This window comes from Melanerpes formicivorus, unplaced genomic scaffold (genome assembly GCF_026170545.1).
Source record: "Melanerpes formicivorus ecotype bairdi unplaced genomic scaffold, bMelFor1.0.p_v2 SCAF_1, whole genome shotgun sequence".
Lineage (NCBI taxonomy): Eukaryota > Metazoa > Chordata > Aves > Piciformes > Picidae > Melanerpes > Melanerpes formicivorus.
The window spans coordinates 5,085,008-5,106,863 of NW_027142353.1; the positions used below are offsets into that span (position 1 = coordinate 5,085,008).

A 21,856-nucleotide genomic window follows, 5' to 3' on the forward strand; every position below is an offset into this window, starting at 1 on the left:
TTTCTGCTGATTCTTACTCCAGCACAACTAGCTTGCCATTTCTGTTAGGTTAGTAACTCCAGATCAGCTACACAAAATATTCCTTTCTTGCTGCTTCTCCTGCAGATCAGCTTCCTCTGGACTGATGCAAGCACAACCCTTTCTGGCAGTCATAGCTGGAGGTCTGAAACCAGCTTTCTCCCTGCAGCCTCTATGGTTTTGATGCTTAAGCCCTGGGTGATGTCTACTGGGGTCAAGATCCTTTCAGAAGGAGAAATACTTGTGCCAGCCACGACAGGGGAAAGAAATGGCGCAGCTGATCTGCAGGTCTTGCAAGGATTGTGCAGGAATCAGCAGAGAATGGAAACTCAGGTGCAACTCTCCTATTTGGCATCTGAAGTGTTTCAGGGCAATGCCAGCATTCCTTCATGGCCGAAGCCTCACTTGGTACCCTCAGCAATTGTTTCCCTAAGGAATTAAACTGCCAACTGCTAAGAGCTCTGCGCCATGGCAAAACTGAGGGGTCTTAAAGAGGAAAAAACTCTCAAAACTAAATCCTTTTTTTTAAAACCAAAATACCTATTCACTTCAAAGAGAGAAATGTCAGATCTCAAGACCTTATGGTCTTCCTTACCATTTCTCTACCATTCATTCACCTGCCTCTGTGGGTAATTGAGACCTGCAGATCAACATTTGGTCTGGAGTTACCAACCACAACGTGCACTTCAGATGTTGCTGCTCTACAAGGGCAGCAGGAAAGCAGGCAGAGAGTGTACCTGCCATCTCTGGAGCTTAGTCCACACAATGAAGGGAAATCAAGGCTGCCAAGTGCACTCACCACACAACCACGTGGATTTGGGAGCCGATGGTCTGTTGTACACACAGCTGCTTATTTGCTAGCACTGTATACGGAGTTAGATTATCTGTTAAAACATTGCAAAACAAAGTTGTGTCCCTTTGTCTTTCCTGTACTATGGATGCTCCAGTGTGTATTGGGACACTTTATAAGTAAATAATTGTTTAAATTCAATTAGGAAATGAGAGCAGACATCCCAGCCATTTGGAAACAAAGCTATCTCAAATCCCAGTACTGACAGAGTGGGACAGTTTGTAAATAGAATTGAATGAGTCAGTGACTGATATGTGCCTGTTGCCTTTGCTGGAATATATTGCACAGACTGTCTGCACTTCGTAGTATTTCCTCATATGTATTCTTTATTTTTTACAGAAATAAACTGTCAAATGTACATGTGGCTAATCTCAGTAAATGGATCAGTGCCTTCCCTTCCCTCCTCTGTCCTCTGTTTTTCATTTATCTCTCTCTGATATTCAACTGTCAAAGAAGAGAAAAAGGTCATGCAAGAGTTGCACTTGTAAAAGCCTTTTCTTTCTCCTAGGAGCTTTGTTTTTTTCTCAAAGGAAGCCTAAGAGACACCTACATCCAAGAAAAGGTCTTGACATGGAAAATATTGTGTATGTTCTTCTGATCTGGGAAAGAAAAATCCCTACATTTTTGCCCATTGTCAAAGCAATATTTATGTTATCTTGCTGTGCTTTCATTCTGTCCTTCTTCACATTCAGTGTCAAAGTCCCAAACCTCTTGGTCGTGTTGCCATACCACAGATCCTGTTAGGAAGAGAATAATTTAGAGACTGTCAGGGAGCTTCTCTTTATGGGAAGGAGATTTTTTTTTTCTTTTGTCACCTGATGATAATAGAAAGTACTGTTAAATTACAAGAGGCAGCCATTTCAAATCTACTTCATTATGAAGTTTTGGATTAATTACTCTTTTTCTCTATCAGCTGGCGATGATGGGGCAAAGTCTTTTCTCAAGAGAAAGAAATAAAAGAAATGCAAGATGATGAGAACAAAAGGTTCTATGAAAGTGACTCTTGCCATACTCTTACTTCAACAAAGGCCTGCAAGATGGAGCAGCAAGGGAGTTGAAACATTCCCTCATTCCTATGGATTGCTCTTTAACATTTCCTCTTTAACATCTTTATTGATGATCTGGATGAGGGCATTGAGTCCATCATCAGTAAATTTGCGGACGACACCAAGCTGGGGGCAGGAGTTGATCTGCTGGAGGGCAGAGAGGCTCTGCAGAGGGACCTCGACAGGCTGGACAGATGGGCAGAATCCAACGGCATGAGATTTAACACATCCAAGTGCTGGGTTCTGCACATTGGCCACAGCAACCCCATGCAGTGCTAGAGGCTGGGGTCAGAGTGGCTGGAAAGTGGCCAGGCAGAGAGGGACCTAGGGGTGCTGGTAGATGGTAGGCTGAACATGAGCCTGCAGTGTGCCCAGGCAGCCAAGAGGGCCAATGGCATCCTGGCCTGCATCAGGAACAGTGTGGCCAGCAGGAGCAGGGAAGTCATTCTGCCCCTGTACACTGCACTGGTTAGGCCACACCTTGAGTACTGTGTCCATTTCTGGGCCCCTCAGTTTAGGAAGGATGTTGACTTGCTGGAATGAGTCCAGAGAAGGGCAACAAAGTTGGTGAGGGGTTTGGAACACAAGCCCTATGAGGAGAGACTAAGGGAGCTGGGGCTGCTTAGCCTGGAGAAGAGGAGACTCAGGGGTGACCTTATTGCTCTCTACAACTACCGGAAGGGAGGTTGTAGACAGGCAGAGGTTGGTCTCTTCTCCCAGGCAACCAGCACCAGAACAAGAGGACAGAATCTCAAGCTGCACCAGGGGAGGTTTAGGCTGGAGGTTAGGAGGAAGTTTTACACAGAGAATGGGCTGCCTGAGGAGGTGGTGGAGTCGCCGTCACTGGAGGTGTTTAGGAGGAGACTTGATAGGATGCTTGGTTGCGTGGGTTAGTTGATTAGGTGGTGTTGGATGATAGTTTGGACACGATGATCTTGAAGATCTCTCCCAACCTGGTCTATTCTATTCTATTCTATTCTATTCTATTCTATTCTATTCTATTCTATTCTATTCTATTCTATTCTATTTCCATTTCTATTTCTATTTCTATTTCTATTTCTATTTCTATTTCTATTTCTATTTCTATTTCTATTATTTCTATTTCTATTTATTTCTATTTCTATTTCTATTTCTATTTCTATTTCTATTTCTATTTCTATTTCTATTTCTATTTCTATTTCTATTTATTTCTATTTCTATTCTATTCTATTTTTTCTACCTACTCAAGTAAACTAGAATGCATGATCTAGATGACCAAAGATGACCATAATGCCCTCTTGATGGTCATACTCAGTTACAGTGTGCTGGGTGTGACTGAATTATGCCAAGAACTACATGTCTTTGTATGCACTGTGAATTTTGCAATTCTTATATCCAAAACCAACTATATCCTTAGCAAACACAACTGACTGCTATTTCTTCTGGATTGTATTTGCTCTCCATGCACCAAGAGAGGAGGGATATCTGGGAAATGGATGCTTGCATTATCAAAATCAAAATCCACAAGTATCCTAAGTACTGCTTACACAAGCTGATTCAGCCTTCTAATCCCTGCCCCATCCACTCCAGAGAATCAGGAGACCTTCTTGCCACTGTAATAGATTCTGCCTCCTAATAGAGGTCTGTTGAAGAGGTGCACATGTGCCCCAGTTCTCTGCTGAAATAGGACTGGTTGCAGTGTGGTCCTTTTTTGCCTGATGAGCTCCAGCACTTCAACCCTTTGCTAGGCAGTTCCTTAACACCAGACTTTCCCTGTCTGCATTGGACTAGAAAGCACCTCATGAACATGCAGGACCCGCGCTCTGCACATATGTACAGTGACCCTGGTTAGACTTTTCCCAAGAAGCAGATGAACTTGTCCCTTAAAGTGGATTAGTTAGGCTGCAGACACCATTAGGACTCTGGGTTGAGCACCCACCTGCGAGGGCTCCTACAAATTTCTGCTCAGACCAAGCAAAGGATGACTGCACTCTGAGCTCCCATATCTGAAAAAAGTTTTCTATTCCATTCAAGACAGGCAGCTAAGAGAAACTCTGGATTTCAGTTTATATCCCTAGGGCCTTTGGATTTACCTAAAACAATTGGAGGTACAGTTTTACTTATCTCTCTGGTTTTACATACCTAAAGCTTCCTGTGAAATGCATTTTTCAGCACTGAAATTACCAACATCTACCCCCCTAGATTTAACCCTTCATGTAACCATGAATCCTTTTACTAATGGAGAGGATTTCAGAAAAGAAACTAACAAAAAAATTATGAGAAAGATAGTTCTAACAAACGAGAAAGGAAGTAGAAGTTCCTGTGTATGCTCCTGAATTTTCCTGGCTCCATGAAGCCAATGCAGGCTGCACATTTTAGCTGAACCAGTAAAAAGCTCAAGACCGTTCTATTAAATTCATGATGTTTGATTGAGAGCAGATAACAAACAGGTTTTAAAATCTTCAAAGAATGTAACAAAAACATTAAATCCATGAAGTAACAAAGAGGAGAAATCCTGAAGAAAAGCCTGAGGCTTTCATAAAACTAAAAAAAAAACTCTCTCTAAATCATTCTGCTATACACAAAATAATCATGGGGCAAAATTCTCATCAAAATAATATAAATATTGCATAAAAAATCAAAGAGCAAATTCTTCATTTCAAGGGGAAAATACTTGGAGAGGTGCACATTTGCCTGCATTAGGAATAGTGTGGCCAGCAGGAGCAGGGAGGTCATAGTGCCCCTGTACTCTGCTCTGGTTAGGCCGCACCTTGAGTACTGTGTCCAGTTCTGGGCTCCTCAGTTTAAGAAGGACATTGAGACACTTGAGCGTGTCCAGAGAAGGGCAACAAGGCTGGTGAGAGGCCTTGAACACAAGCCCTATGAGGAGAGGCTGAGGGAGCTGGGATTGTTTAGCCTGGAGAAGAGGAGGCTCAGGGGTGACCTTATTGCCCTCTACAACTACCTGAAGGGTGGTTGTAGCCAGGAGGGAGTTGGCCTCTTCTCCCAGGCAACCAGCACCAGAACAAGGGGACACGGTCTCAAGCTGCGCCAGGGGAGGTTCAGACTCGAGGTGAGGAGGAAGTTCTTCACCGAGCGAGTCATTCGGCATTGGAATGGGTTGCCCAGGGAGGTGGTTGAGTCATCGACCCTGGAGGCGTTCAAGGGGAGATTGGACGTGGCACTTGGTGCCATGGTCTAGTCATGGGGTCTGCGGTGTCAGGTTGGACTCGATGATCCTCGAGGTCCTTTCCAACCTAAGTGATACTGTGATACTGTGATACTGTGATACTGTGATACATTCTTTTTCAAAGCCTGATTCAAGTGAAACTGAGAAGAAAGAGGAGTGCAATTCTGTTTTTACTACACTGGTACAGTGTAGGTACTGTGTAGGTACACCAGTTCTGTGTAGGTTTCTCCACCTATGTAAACCAGAAGAACATTCAAAATACATTTCTTCTGGTGACCTTTCCTTAGAGAAAACAAATCAACAGGGCACAATACTCCTACATAGTACACTCAAAGTGTATCATAGTATCAGTCAGGCTTGGAAGGGACCACAAGGATCATCTAGTTCCAACCCCCCTGCCATGGGCAGGGACACCACACACTAGATCAGGCTGGACAGAGCCTCATCCAGCCTGGGCTTAAACACCTCCAGGGATGGCGCCCCAACCACCTCCCTGGACAACCCATTCCAGGGCTTCACCACTCTTATGGTGAAGAACTTCCTCCTCACCTCCAGCCTGAATCTCCCCACCTCCAGCTTCATTCCATTCCCCCTAGTCCTATCACTACCTGAGATCCTGAGAAGTCCTTCCCCAGCCTTCCTGTAGGCCCCCTTCAGATACTGGAAGGCCACAATTAGGTCACTTCGGAGCCTTCTCTTCTGCAGACTCAACAGCCCCAACTCCTTCAGTCTGTCCTGTGTGCAATTCATTATTAAATGCATAAGCAAAATGCATTACCACATACTTAAAAATGGGTTTCTGGGGCACAATACTCTGAGATGCTCCATGGGCATTACAGAGATTCTTATCCTTTCCTTTGATGTACCTTCTGTCATTCATGATCAGAGAGGGTAAATGGCTGAGCAAAGCAGATAGCTGAGATGTTATGGTAATTTCTATGTACTAATAACTCATACAACAGATTCTGGTATGTTGTGTATATACAGACAGAACTGTGTGTCTCAGCCAGAAGGCATTTCATTCAGAAGTGATGAAAATTTAAGAGGTGAAAGAGTTAACACATTAGGCAAGTCATCAAATCCAGCAACAGACTTCTTAGAAGCTCACATGTAGCAGCTGTCACAGAACATTTAGAAAGAGTAAAGGTTCATTTAAGGAAGATAATAGCTGGAAAGGAAAACTGCAGACCAATACATCATCCAAGGAAATATGAAAACTACTGTAGAATGGCAGCACCTCCATAAAGAGGAATGGCAAAATATGTTTCCTAGTTGGTGATGTGCCAGAAGGAAACCAGAAATTTCATAAGGAAAAGGGTGGGAGAGGTTGAAGATTCTATAATTCTGAAATTATTTTCACATGTTCTGCCTTGTTCTGTTTGTGAAACATTCAGTATTAGGCAACTGCTATTACAGAAGAGAATTGCTCTGACCTCAAGAAGACTTTCTTGCTTGATTTGAACTAAGTTATTCAGAACTACACATTCTCTCATTTCACATAAAGGGAATGTCTTGCTCATTTCAGCCAGTGACTCTTTTATTCCCACATGCTGCTGTAAAAATTAAGGTTAAAAGTAATCTCACATTGTCTAAGGAAGCTAATTTCAAGTAGCATTTTTTTCTCTAATGTTCTATAATCTAATTGTGCAAATGAAAATGTGGGAAGAACATTGAGCTATTTAAGAGACTATCAAGAGGAAAAGAGTGAGAACAAGTGTATGAGTTATAGTGAGGGAATTGTAGCCCAAAATCATGTCTAAAGCTACAATAGGGCCTTCTCTTGATCTATAATCTGATGAACACAAAGTAAGGAAAGGGTCATCACAACCTATTAGTTGTGATGTTAAGTGTTTATTATTTATCCAGACAGTATCAGTCTACACACCACAAGTCAGTGGAATGGGTAAGCAAAGTGTGTATCCCCTTTGAGCTGAGAAGTTGTCACTGATGATGCTTTTACCTGCCAGCACGTCTTTACCACAGCTGAGTTTCCATGTTGTTCCTCTGATTTCCATATCAATTCATATATATATCAGAAGTATTAGAAGAAGGGCCTCAAAATAAGCAAATACCAACTCCAGTGAGTGCAAATCCAGGTAAGAACAAAGGAATTAATTGTGCACCATATGTGTAGCAATCAAAAATGCACATCACCAAAGTTCTTAGGTGACTGTGTAAACTGAGTTTAGGAATAACTAAACTTGTTTTCCCAGGGTTCATTACTGGGGCCAGATTACTTTAATATCTTTATCAATGATGTGGATGAGGGGATTCTGAGTGCACCCTCAGTAAATTTGCAGATGACACTAAGTTTGGAGGGAGAGTTGATCTGCTTGAAGGTAGGAAGGCTCTGTAGAGGGACCAGGACAGGCTGGATTGATGGGCCATGGTCAGCTATAGGAGGTTAACAAAGCCAAATGCTGGGTCCTTCACCTGGGTCACAACATCCCCATTCAAGGCTACAGGTTTTAGGGAGAGTGTCTGGAAAGAAGCCCAGCAGAGACAGACCTGGGGGTGTTGACTAACAAATGGTTGAATATGAGCCATCAGTGTGTTCAGGTGGCCAAGAAGGCCAGTGGCATTCTGGCCTGTATCAGGAATAGTGTGGCCAGCAAGAACAGGAAAGTGACTGTTCCCCAGTACTCAGCACTAGTGAGGCTACACCTTGAGTACTGTGTTCAGTTTTGGGCCTCTTACTACAAGACACTGAGTTGCTGAAGCAGGTCCAGAGAAGGGCAACGAAGCTGGTGAAGAGTCTGGACATTCTTATGAGCTGAGGGAACTGGGGTTGTTCAGTCTGGAGTACTGGAGGCTGAGGGGTGAGACCTCATTGCTCTACAACTACCTGAAAGGAGGTTGTACTGAGGTGTGTGTTTGTCTCTTTTCCCTAGTAACAAGTGATAGGATGAGAGGAAAAGGACTCAAGGTGCACAAGGGGAGATTTAGACTGGATATTAGAAGAAACTGCTTCACTCAAAGGGTTATCAAACACTGAAATAGGCTCCCCAGTGAGCAGGCTGAGTCATCAGCTCTAGAAGAATTTAAAAGATGCATAGATATGGTACTAAGGGACATTGTTTACCCCCAGACTTGGTAGAGTTAGATAGTGATTGAACTACAACTACCTTAAGGGAGGTTGTAGACAGGCGGATGTTGGTCCCTTCTCCCAGGCAGCCAGCACCAGAACAAGAGGACATGGTCTCAGGCTGCACCAGGGGAGGTTTAGGCTGGATGTTAGGAAGAAGTTCTTCACAGAGTGAGTGATTTGCCATTGGAATGGGCTGCCCAGGGAGGTGGTGGAGTCACCATCATTGGAGGTGTTCAGGAGGAGACTTGATAGGGTGCTTGGTGCCATGGTTTAGTTGATTAGGTGGGATGGATTGGTTGATAGGTTGGACACGATGATCCTGATGATGATTCTAACTTGATGATTGTAAAGATCTTTTCCAACCAAAACAATTCTATGACTCTATCAACTACCTGAAAGGAGGTAGCAAGGTGGGAGTCAGTCTCTTCTCCCAAGTAACAAGTGATAGGACAAGAGGAAATGGCCTCAAGTTGTGCCAGGGGAGAATATTAGGAAAAAATTTTCACTGACAGGGTTATAAAGCACTGGAACAAGCTGTTCAGGAAAGAGATTCCCATCATCCCTAGAGGTATTTGTGGACGTGGTGCTTGGAGACATGTTTTAGTGGTGGACTTGGCAATGCTAGGTTAACAATCAATGATCTTAAAGGCCTTTTGTAACCCATACAATTCTTATGATTCTTAATAACATCAATAACTGAATATAACAAAGAAGTTACTTTTAAATGTATCAAAACAGTGCTAGGAAAGATTTGAGAAAATAATCCTCTGGTATATGCTCTAGATAGATTCTTTGGGTGTGCACCAGAATAAAGGGTATGAGATTAAATAGTCAAAAGAGAAAGTAATATTATAGTATAAATTCCCACTAACTGCATATCAAGAAACTTAGTTTTAAAAATACTGTGTTTCTAAATCCTGGGTTAGAGTTTTAGCAGCTGGAAGCCTTGTTACAGCAGGAAAGTTAAATAGAATAGAATAGAATAGAATAGAATAGAATAGAATAGAATAGAATAGAATAGAGCAGGTTGGAAGAGACCTTCAAGATCATCGTGTCCAACCTATCAACCAATCCAACCCACCAAATCAACTAAACCATGGCACCAAGTACCCCATCAAGCCTCCTCCTGAACACCTCCAATGATGGTGACTCCACCACCTCCTCGGGCAGCCTCATGATGTAGTTGCCATCACAGAATCATGGTGGGATGATTCACATGACTGGAGCACTGTGATTGATGGCTACAGGCTCTTCAGGAGAGACAGGTAAGGGAGAAGGGGTGGAGGGGTGGCCCTGTACATCAGGGAGGTACTAGAGGCCATAGAACTAGAGATCAAGGATGATCAGGTTGAGTGCCTGTGGGTGAGAATTAGAGGGAAGACCAACAAGGCTAACATCATGGTTGGATTCTGTTATAGACCACACAACCAGGATGAAGAAGTTGATGAATTATTCTATAGGCAGCAAGAGATCTCCTTCTATGATCAGGTGACCTGCCTGGTGGATGTGGGGAAGGCTGTGGATGTAGTCTACATGGACTTCAGCGAGGCCTTTGACACCGTCCCCCATAGCAAACTCCTGGCCAAGCTGTCAGCCTGTGGTTTCGACAGCAGCACTCTGCGCTGGGTTAGGAACTGGCTGGATGGCCGTGCCGAGAGAGTGGTGGTGAATGGTGCCACATCCAGCTGGAGGCCAGTCACTAGTGGTGTCCCCCAGGGATCAGTACTGGGCCCCATCCTCTTCAACATCTTCATTGATGATCTGGATGAGGGGATTGAGTCCATCAACAGTAAATTTGCAGATGACACCAAGCTGGGGGCAGGAGTTGATCTGTTAGAAGGTAGAAGGACTCTGCAGAGGGACCTTGACCAGATGGAAAGATTGGCAGAGTCCAACATACAGAATACAGAATACAGAATAGAATACAGAATTAACCAGGTTGGAAAAGACCTTTGAGATCATCAAGTCCAACCTATCACTCAGCTCTATCTAATCAACTAAACCATGGCACCAAGCGCCTCATCCAGTCTCCTCCTAAACACCTTCAGTGATGGTGACTCCACCACCTCCCCGGGCAGCACATTCCAATGACCAATCTCTCCTTCTGGGAAGAACTTCCTCCTAACCTCCAGCCTAAACCTCCCCTGGTGCAGCTTGAGATTCTGTCCTCTTGTTCTGGTGCTGGGTGCCTAGAAGAAGAGACCTGGCTACAACCTCTCTTCAGGGAGTTGTAGATGGCAACAAGGTCTCCCCTGAGCCTCCTCTTCTCCAGGCTAAGCAACCCCAGCTCCCTCAGCCTCTCCTCACAGGGCTGTGCTCCAGACCCCTTCCCAGCTTTGTTGCCCTTCTCTGGACACGTTCCAGCAAGTCAACATCTTTCCTAATCTGAAGGGCCCAGAACTGGACACAGGACTCAAGGTGTGGCCTAACCAGTGCTCAGTGTTCTCACATGATGACATTCAACGACTCCAAGTGCCGAGTGCTGCACTTTGGCCACAACAACCCCATGCAGAGCTACAGGCTGGGGTCGGAGTGGCTGGAGAGCAGCCAAACAGAAAGGAACCTGGGGGTGCTGATTGACAGCTGGCTGAAAATGAGCCAGCAGTGTGCCCAGGTGGCCAAAAAGGCCAATGGCATCCTGGCCTGCATCAAGAATAGTGTGGCCAGCACGAGCAGGGAAGTCATTGTGCCCCTGTACTCTGCACTGGAATGTGCTGCCCAGGGAGGTGGTGGAGTCACCATCCCTGGAGGTGTTCAAGAGGGGATTAGTGCCATGATTTAGTAGTCATGAGGTAATGGGTGACAGGTTGTACTTGAAGATCTTTGAGGTCTTCTCCAACCTTATTGAGTCTATGATTCTATGAAATGTAATTCTTGAATGTAGAAGAGAGAACAGTGATTTTGCTAAATGGTCGGCTACATCCTGCAGTGACAACGCCTTTTGCTGAGATCAACAGGAACTACAGTACATCCTAGAAGAGGATCCAGATAGCTGCTATTAAAAAGTCATAGATAAAGTCTAATAGGGAAAGAGGAGGCTATTACAATTTGTATAAATCAAAAGCTATGAATTCCAAATGCTGTACTAATTGTATTGTATAAATTCAATAAAGTAAGGAAAAGGAACACAAAGGCAGCAGAAGTCAGCACGGTTTAAAATTAAATTATATAATTTTATTAGGAGAAACGTGAAAAATTGTACTGAATCATTGCTAGATGGAAGTTGGAGGCTTATTAGTTTTGGAAAAGTATAAATATTTTGTTCTGCAGGTCGGTTGAGACTAAACAATAATGTCCCTTTTGAGACTAATCCAAAAAAAAAGATGAGCAACAAGTTTGAGGATCTTATTTTTACTTTATTTTTCATCAGGTCTGGCCAATTTAGATCCGGTGTCTTTGCAAGCCTGTGCAATTACTAATGCGGCCTCCTCAGAAAGTCTCAGAACCCTGGGGAAGCTCCAGAGGACTGGGGAAAAAAAACACAAACTGTGGTTAAAAAAAATAAATTATCATTTGGGGACTGTATGCCTGCCAATTTGACATCAATCCTCAGCCATCTGCTTATCCAGTTGAAAAATACCTATCTGATGTAACAAGTAGGAGGAAATGATACTGAACCATGGGACACAGCAATGTCCATCAACACTGACACTCAAAAACCAGACCTTCTTGTGTGAGTTTTGCTTTACTTTTTAAGGCTACCTAGTTGTTACAATTTAGTTAGAAGTTAAACTGTTTTATAATGTTTAATAAGAAAACACTTCACACACTGCCATGCATTTTGACTGATAACTGGGGCAGCATTTGAGGGACAGAACACAAGTGGCCGCAGCGGTGTTTTACTGAACATGAACTTCAGTGATGCTTAAATCCCTCGGACTGCCAGTGCAATCCTTAGACAGATGAATGGAAAAAACAGAGGACCGGACTTTGCCTTAGCACATTCCATTACTGTAATGACTAGTATCCAAAACCAGCAGTTCAATAAATGTTGATACATCGAAGGTTCAGAGAAGAGACATGAGATGACTAAAGAATTAAAAAACATGTCTTATTGACAGACTACAGGAACTTACATTGTTTACCCATTGAACCATTTCTCCTGATGCTGAAAACTCTATTATGTTGTGAGCCAGTTCAGGGAGCTGGTCTGATCAACAGCTAACCCCTTTTTCTCTTTGTTTGTTTAAGGTTTTCAGCTGCACCAGATCTCTGAACTGGTTCAACGCATGGCCACATAAGTAATGCCAACAGAAAACTGATCAGGGGGACAAGTGGTGGGAAACTGAAGGAAAAGACAGGACGGTTGGTCTCCATATTTAAATCAAAGAAACTGGTTCCATGCATAACCTCCTGCATAATGCTCTCTCTATCATTGTAGTGCTGGTGAAGAAGAAATTACAGTCTCTTCTGGAGGGAAGCCAAAGCTAATAGCTTTTTTATCAGAATGGTTAATCAAGCACTCTGATTTCTTTTTCACCAGCAGTATGGTTCATAAGATTAGATGGCAGTCTAAGAGTTTTAAGAGTTTTCACTGCCTAATTTAAAGACTCTGCTCAGGGAAGCTGTGCAGAGTATGCTACACAGAACAAGCAGCCTAGATGATCTGGACATTTTTTCTGTCCTCAGACCTCAAAAGGTGATGTGTTGAAAAACATCCGACCTTATAAAACATCCGATCTTATAATCTGCAAGTAACCTATAAACTTTCCTGTTAGAAACAGAAGCACTAGTGCATTTGCATACAGATATATGTCTAACATTTTCTGAAGAAATATGACTACTTGGTCCAGTTATCTGCAGCTGAGTGCTCTCCAGCCTTTAACATGGTACAAACAAATCCAAGTGGGTAAACAAGTTAGTGCTCCAGCAAAACTAATAAAGCCATCATTTTCACCTATAAGAGAAAAGGTAGCTTTACTCACAGAATCACAGAATTGTCAGGCTGGAAGAGACCTCAAAGATCATCCAGTTCCAATTTCTGTGCCATGGGCAGGGACATCCTCCGCTAGATCAGGTGGCTCAGAGCCTCATCCAGCCTGGCCTTGAAAACTTACAGGGATGGGGTTTCTACCACCTCCCTGGGCAACCTGTTCCATTGTCTCACCACCCTCATGGTGAAGAACTTCCTAACATCCAATCTGAATCTAACCACTTCTAGTTTTGCTCCATTCCCCCCAGTCCTATCACTACCTGACATCCTAAAAAGTCTCTCACCAGCTTTCCTGTAGGCCCCCTTCAGATACTGAAAGGCCACAATGAAGTCTCCTCAGAGCTTTCTCTTCTCCAGACTGAGCAGCCCGAACTCTCTGTCTGTCTCCCTAGGAGAAGTGCTCCAGGCCTCTGATCATTCTCAATTTCATTACAGTTTCTGCAGCACTTTTCATGGTTTATTCAAATTATAAGATTTTAAGGAACTGTAAAACTATTTTCAGCTGAGTTGTCTTTATCATCCCTTTAGTGCCATAGCAGATAAGCTATTACACAGCCTGCTATAAGCAGTTAAATCTTTCCCATGTTCAAACCATACCCTGAGATGGCAGATGATGTACAGACCAAGAAAGCAAACCCTGGAAATAAGTGGGTCAGAAGTCTAGGGAAGAAGTGCCAATTTGTGGCTGTTGGGCTGCACAGAGTTCCCCAGAATACAAATGCTGCCCTTTATTCAGGCAAGGCACCAGCAGTAACAGTGTGCTGGCTCAGGGACCACCAATCCACATCAGAGGAAGCAAGGCAGAAGGGGTATATGTGGTCAGGTTTGGTGGGTCACCCTGGGGCCTGGGACTCGGCTACCCACTCAGCTTGTTGCCAACCATGACAGAGCAGAGGGATCACAGCAGAAAGGGATTTCCAGGTAGCAAATGTGAGTCACTGCAAGACCTCCCAGTCCCTTCCGTTCTCTGAAATACTCCTGCTTTGAGCTCTCAGCCATAGGAAGATGTTGAAGTGAATTTTACAAAGTGAGGAAAATCGGGAGTGTTTATACGAAACTACAGATTTGGACAAAGTAAATAACTCCATAACTGAGAGCCCTTACAAAAAAAAAATCACATTGTGGGAACAGTTTCTGCCCTTGTAAAGGAAAGAAACCCTTTAATTGCAGGGTTGCAATAATCACAGCCTTTGCTGTAATACGTGGAGAGAGATTGTCACTAGACTATTTGGAAAATCTGAGTCAAAACCGAACTACATTCAAATCTGCAGAGGCCTATATAGTTATGATGCTATGCTCTGCTAAGGGACTGTTTATTAAGTGTTGGTGTGGCCCTGAAGTTCAGCCGTGATCAGAACAGTCAAAAGTGAGGTGTCAGCACTGTGGGTTATTGCAGTTATCCCTGAAACCAAAAATACAGGTTGCTCTCATCACACTAGCAGTGTGTGCCCTCCCAGCAAACATGAGTGCAGGGAGAGGCCTAGAGGAAAAAGCTTAGTTTTTCTTTTTACATCACAGCCCAATCCTCAATAAACTAACCACGGCTGTGACTTTACCTCCAAATTACAAAAGAAAATGACCAGTCACATGCTATTTGTTAGTGGAGCTGGTTTTTTATTGCAGTCTAGATAAGCTGTTCTCATTCTCTCTAGCTGAACTTTAGTAACACTTAAATTCTGGTCTGACAAAAATCTTAAGCTGCAACAGACACAAGTTATATGGAATTGGGCATCATGTGCATACTGACACCACAGGACAAACTGGCTAATTCCTGTATAATCCTGTATGAACCTACCTCCTTCTCATATTGACTTTAAAAGGATGATAAAACATTAACCCACATCTGGTCCATCTCCTTAAGCAAGCTGTATTGCTAATATTGTCATTTCCCAGCAGCTAAGCAAAAAGCACATGTCACCAAGGACTGTAATTTTTCTGGAGGGCTGTGTTGACAAGATAGGAGTAATGTGTGAATGTATTAACTGGATTAGACAGAATACCTTGACTCTCTTGTGATACCAAGAAATTTCCCCAAAATGACGTGTGGTTATCCCCTCTTTATGAAAGGTTGTTTTTTTCCCTCATTCCTCATGAATTCATTTAATTGTGAATAAATAGATCTGGTTCTACACCCTGACTCACTGTTGCCAACAACTTTGATGGAAGTATCAAATACTCCAAAGTATGTGTTAAAAAACTTTTAGAGCAAGAAATGTGTAACAGAGCTTAATTTTATTCCAGTTAGAACACAGTGGAAAGTGGAACAGGGAAGAAATGTAATAATTTGACCAGCTATGGTTTTGAGTCTCAGCAGTTGTACTGCATATTCCCAACAGACTTCTTGCAACAGCAGCATTAACATTTCAGCAATCATACATTCAGAGTTTTGTTTAGCAGCAGTCTTACATCTAGTACAGTTCACTGCAAGGGGAAAAATACATGCAGCTCATCTTAATGAAAGCCAAAATTAGCATTTAGTCTCATAAAAATAAATGCTAGTACTTTCTAAATAAATAACACATTTCAACTATGACGAAAATTTCCTATAAGAAGAATAGTAATAATTAATTGGGGTTTTTAAAATCAAATTTAGTCTTTGGAAGATATTCTCTGGCACATTTTGATCCATTTCTGCCAGCCAAAAGGGTAGAAAGAGTCCTAAAATCTTCATGATCATAACTAAGTTTCTCCAGCAAAGGTACCAACAGATGAGTTTAAGACAAGCAGTCAAGAAGGGCTATTGTAAAAAGGCTCAAAGCTGTCCAAGCTACACTTGGAAACACTGCAGAAATTTGGAGGGTGGAAATATTTTCAAGACACTCTAGTCCACCCCTTTGTTTGGCTGAGTGGCCAGTGTCACAAAAATAAGTATGATTGCTCACCTCCTCAGTCTATAGGGATTTAGTACACTTGGGACTATTCCATTCTCCTCTGACAAAAGGTTTTATATAGACAGTGTCGGGCATTAATTACAGTAATTTGTTGATAGCTTTGTTCCCTAAGGAAATAAGGCTCATGCACTTGCATTGTCTGTTTGGATGGACATCTGTCCCTCTTAACTTCTGAGCTCAGGGGTAATTTCAAACACAATTGAAAGAACTAAACATCCTTGCAGATGTTACATTTTTACATGTTCCAAGAATACTGTTTGCTGGGTAAAGGAAAGGGGGAAAATATCTAGTTTACTGAGGGAGAAAGGTAGAATTCAGCCATAACCATCAGCATAGCAGAAGCTGGCTCTGACACAAAAAAAAACCAACCAAACCCACGCTGTCTTTTGCCTAGAAGAAGTGAAATAAAAGGGATGGAGGTGAGCAGAATAATTGAAACGGTAGTATAAAGGAAATTAAACCTAAGCCTGTCAAAAGACAGACTCAAAAGTTTTGTTGCTCAGGGAACATCCTCCTTTCTTATATTATTGCATGATAGCAAAGCTCTCAAACGATATCAAGCCATCAGATTAAATGGCTGATTAAACACTCAGCTTGTTCCTTTGCATTATTACCATGCTACCCAGGAAAGTTCTATGAAATGCACAAGTGCTTCACACACCAGCAACTCTTTACTAATTTTCTATGAAACTGACCACAGAATTGTTATAAAGTGTCAGGTTTATAACAGTTCACTAGAGATCACAGGGTAGCTAGTAAGACCAGACCATCAGAACTTCCAGAGGCATTTCTCTTGCATCATCTGTTTCCTTAGGTATTTATGCTTCTTTCATTATGCTCAGTGTTACTATTGTCTGGCTTCATAAAAAACATCATCACTTTATTTCAACAATCACCCTGTGCTATTCAAATTAAGCTGTTTAATCAGTATAGTTTCCCAAGGACTGATTTATATTGACTACTACTACAAAATTCTCTGTGACACTTAAAGTATGCAGACTGTGCATTACACATTTCTGTCTATCTTGCCATGAGTATTACTAGAGATCCCTACACACATATTATTCTTTGCTTCATGTTTCTGCTTTACATATTAGCATGGAGTCTTTGATGAAGTTATGAGTATGATGCTGTGGAAGAGAGAGCAAAGCTAACAACATCTTTACCAAAGAGTAAAAAGGACAGCATAAATCACACAACAATATTTAAAGAACAAGAGTTTAATTTGGTATGTAATGTTTTCCTAAGAGGATCTTTATTTTCAATGCTATACATGTGAAAATAAGAACGAGTAAGTGGCTGGTTATCTACATGTATAAAAATATAAACATCCTATCAAACACCTGCAAAGTCACCCTTCATGGTATGCATCACTGAACAGACCTATTCCTTGACTTCTAATTAAAAGACTGCCTTTGCTTTTTTTAATTGCACTTGTAAATGCTACTGCATTCATCCATAAGTACATGAACTGTGAATAACAGCTACAAAACGTACACAGGACTCCAGTATTGTGCCTTTAGGGTTTCTTTTTACTTTCTGCACATCAGCAGGTTAGCAGAGTCATCATGTTCATCTGTTCTTACAGCTCTCAATAGAAGAGACCAACAAAACTGAGGGACTTTGCCTTGGGAATTTTGCCTTCTAATAACTTTACTGAAATTACTAAGTAATGCTTAAGAAAAATATAATCTTCTGTGGCAAACCATCAGACATTACATTTATGGCATCATCATCATTTTAAGTCTAAATATAATAAGTTATCAGTAAATGATGGGCCTCATTTTCTAATGCTAGTAATATTTAGAGTTTTTAGCACAAACACAAATATTTTTAAGAAATGAGTTTATGGTTTTTATTACACTCATCTGTACTGAAAACAAGATTCTTCTGGGTCATGTGCCAGCAAATGGATAGGCAATAATTGATGAAAATACAGGCAATCTTTGTTCTAGAGATGCATTCAGCCTCCTGGGACTTTAGTTATGCTTCACAATCAAGCAAATACGCAACCCATTTCAGTTCTACAAGCTGATATTCATATTCAGTTTTTCCACAGAAATAAGGTATAGGAAACCAGTAAAACATTACCATGTTATGTACATAACGCAGTATGTAAATGCTCAGAAATTCTGCAGCACTAAAATGATTAAAAAACTAAATGATTCCTGTAAAATGTTTATATACTGTATATATATGTACACTAAATCACAAGTTCAATTCAAAACTGCCCCTATCCATATCTCCTACGATGGATTTAGTAAGCTACCAGCATTTTCTTTAAAAAAAGAAAGCCATCTAGAGCAAAGTTGAACACTCTACTGAAAACTGATTTTATACAAAATCTTAAAAAACATACTTAAGAATTACTAAACAGAAACTAGAAAAAGACAGTCGTTCTCAAGAACAGCATTGTAAAAACCTAGTAGCTGTGATCAACGTCCTTTCATTTGTGGTATAAATAAGTTAAGCACAAAGAAATCATCTCAGAGTAAGGCATAAGGACAAACAGGTTTCGATCGGTCTTCAGGTGTATTGGCCTCTTCACTCTTATCTTATTGCTCATCTAATTTGGCAGGTATACATTTCTCTCCTTTTAAAAATACTCCATTGTACAACTATCTACAAATGGACAATACCCAGCAGTTTTGTATGCACATCTCCAGTTTAATCACATTGATAAGCAGTCTTCCTAATGTTAAAGAATATTCAAGCCGTGGTGACGCAAACTATTTTCAGTTTAATGCAGTTGTGCAGACACTTAATGAAAGACCAAGTGGTGAACACAGACTGAGCACTGAAACTCAAGGTATATGGAGCTTGAGCTCTTGCAAAGGAATTAAGGTTTTGAAAACAAAACTCTACTGTGAAATTCTTTGGTTAGAATACAAGTGCTAGCAGTATTTCTAAATTTGGAGTTAAAACAATTTATTATTCAAGAGTTTCAAACATGTAGCCTCTGTATTTAGGCTGTTTTTCTGTGAAGGTCTGAATAGACAATACAGGGTTTTTAATCAAGTTCAGGTTTTAAGGGAAAGTGCTGTTGTATCCTAGTCTTCATGTACTAGAAAGAACTGATCAAACTTCCCTACCGTAAAACCTGATACTCAGATTATCTGTTCCCAAGCAAGGTACATCTGCCTCCTCCAGGAACAAAAGACTGTTAGATAACACAAACCAAATACAGCTTAGAAAGGGTAACTTCCCCTGAAGAAAGTTGGCATCATTCTTGTTTTTCTAAAAACAGGGCTTAGTCCTTTCTAAGAAGCACTAAGTTTGTCTGAACAGAAGCACTAAGTCTGGAAAGAAATATTTAACTCTCAGCAGTGTCATTACCCTCGCAGTACTGCCGTGAAAATTAAGAAACTGGTTCTTGGAAAAAAAAATGTGGGTTTGGCATAAATCCTGTTGGCTTCAGAACTTTACCACACTAAAATGACAAAACATAAACTAACAAGCAGGGTCCTCTTGATTACACTGATAATGTACATATGGATTAATTCAACATACAGGATTTCAGCTTCCCAGGAAGCAGACCCTACCTTCACTCTGGCAAGCCTGGCTTCATCTCACCCCCATCATTTTTGCTTAAGGGAATATGCATTGAGATTTATACGCATAGGAGAAGACAGTAACTTCCAGAAAATTATAAGGACTTCACACCACCCAGGAAAGTTATGATCCACAAGCACTTTAATTTTTCAAAGCATTGCTGTTTTAACTGTGGAGGGAATAAACATGTGCCTCTGATGACACTTGATAGTTCAAATGACTGGTTATCCAGTGAACCTGTCCTTTCATATCATCCTTAAGTGCCTGTTGTGCAAGCCCTGGTCCAGTTTAGTAGCTTGGAGAGGGTTTAAAGAGATAGGGAGCAGAGACGAGAGATAAAAATAACCAGTCATGAAGAGCCACATGCATGCCTCCTACAAATTTACTCATCTCTACAGATAAGTATGGGCTGGAGTGCTAACCCCTCACAGTCAGGCATCACTTTTATGTGGCAGTCCTTCACAGACAGGCATCGCTTTGATAGGGTGGGGAGAAAAATATGGACCATTATGGGTCTGTCCAAGACAAAATTCCACTTAAGGATATGGGGATAAGACAGCCATTTGTCATGCCACCTTTGACAAAAATTGCTGAAAAGCAACGGAGAAGTTCCTCAGACCCTAAATGGGTGTTTTTAAAAACACCACACCCTAACAGAGCTCACTCTCAGCTCCTTTGCACAGAGAGGAGCAGGGGCCGGGCACACACACACACACACTTTCCTGGGATGGGTATTTGCCTATTCAGTCTGCCTCTCTCCTTCCTCTCTTTCCTTGCTACCCACACAGCTACTGGGAAGCATAGGAGGGAGGATGATTGTGTGAGCCATGACACGGTTGGGGAGCTGGGACATGGCAGCCGAGGCACAACGTGGTGACTTCCTGTCCCCGGGGCCATCAGGAGATGCGTGCAGGAGGGGTGGGGGCTGCGCTGGGGGTCGACCTGCCTTGTGTATAGAAGCAGGTACCGGGGTGAAGAAAGCGCAGGGGGACACAGCTCCCAGCCACATCCTCCAGGGTGGTAGTGGACTGTGGGTGTGAGCGTGCAGAAGCCACTGCCTCACTCCCAGGCCACAGGACCGGGCGGATGCTCAGTCCCGGCAGAAGACATACTCAGTGTAGCTGGTCCAGATCTTGTCATCCGCAGGACCTCCCTGTTCGGGGGCAAAGGCACAGGTGCCAGTGGAGGAGCAGGCGGCCATGCGGAAGCCAGCCTCGGAGAGACGGTCGAAGGCTTGCTCGAGGAAGTTGAACTTGAGGTAGTATCGGGCGGTGTAGCGCTCGGGAGGGCGGTCGGGGTCGCGGCTCTCGTTCAGCGTCTCCCCGAAGACCTCTTTGGCCAACGCCGTCTTGCCGCAGACGGTGATGCGGGCCACCCGTCGGAACTTGGCATCGGCCTGCGCCTCCCGCCCGATGGTGTAGGAGCCCCGATAGCCGATGGTGATGTAGCCCGAGCGCCGCCCGCCCGCTCCGTCCAGCGACTGAGAGGGCGTAAGTAACGGCCCACCCGAGGGGCTGCGACTAGCGGTGGGCGACGGAGCGGACGCCGCAGCTCCGCCGCCGCCTCCTTCCAGCGGCTCGGCTTCCAGGTGGCCGAGGAGCGGCGGGGGCGGCTCATCGGTGCAGAGCGATCCGTCGCGGTGCAGTGCGGCGGGGCGGGCCGCGGCGGCGACCCGAGCCTGCGCCAGGCGGCGAGCCAGGTCGGGAAGCTGGAAATATTCAGCCTCCCGCTGAAGGCGGCTGCGCTCGGGGAAGTGCTCGGGCAGAACCAGCTGCAGGTCCCGCAGGTAGTCCAGGATGTAGCGGAACAGGAAGCCGTCGCGGTCGAGGAAAAAGCGGCCCTTGCTGTCCCGGGGCAGCTCGCTGGGCTGCTGCTGAGAGAACATGCGCCAAAGCAGCGAGTCGCGCACCGAGACCACGGTGCAGCGGCGCGTCACATACACCTGCCCTCCCACGTTCAGCTCCACGATCTCCGGGAAGGACGACCAGCCACCCGCCGCCGCTGCCGCCCCGCTCCCCGGAACCCCGCTTCCTGCCGCCGGCGAGACGCCGCCGCCGTTGGGCAGCCCGCGGGCGCTGTCCGCCAGGGCCATACCCGAGGAAGCCCGCCGCTGGCGGGAAGCCGCCTGCCTTCCTCCGCCGCCGCTGCCCACGAGGGAGCGCGCAGCCCTCCGCCGCTGCTGGCCGGACCCTCCCGCCCCGTCTGTCCCTGGAGCAGCGGGACCGCTTCTTGCCCCGCTGCCGCTCCGCTGACCGCTGCCAGTCGGCAGCCAGACACCTCCGTCGGACTGCGAGCGGAGAGACCCCGCG

At 43.7% G+C, this 21,856-nt stretch overlaps 1 protein-coding gene across 1 annotated transcript; it reads right to left on the reverse strand.

Annotated features, from left to right (window-relative positions):
* Window positions 1–17,199: 17,199 nt before the first annotated feature.
* On the reverse strand, window positions 17,200–21,734 carry KCTD12 (potassium channel tetramerization domain containing 12). Its single transcript, XM_068154876.1, has one exon. It carries the CDS (start codon window positions 21,637–21,639, stop codon window positions 20,638–20,640), a length of 1,002 nt encoding a protein of 333 aa, XP_068010977.1. The 5' UTR covers window positions 21,640–21,734; the 3' UTR covers window positions 17,200–20,637.
* Between the last annotated feature and the right edge of the window lie 122 nt (window positions 21,735–21,856).

Coding starts and splice junctions, on each gene's coding strand:
- KCTD12 (XM_068154876.1), bottom strand. CDS start 21,639: ATGGCCCTGGCGGACAGCGCCCGCGGGCTGCCCAACGGCGGCGGCGTC.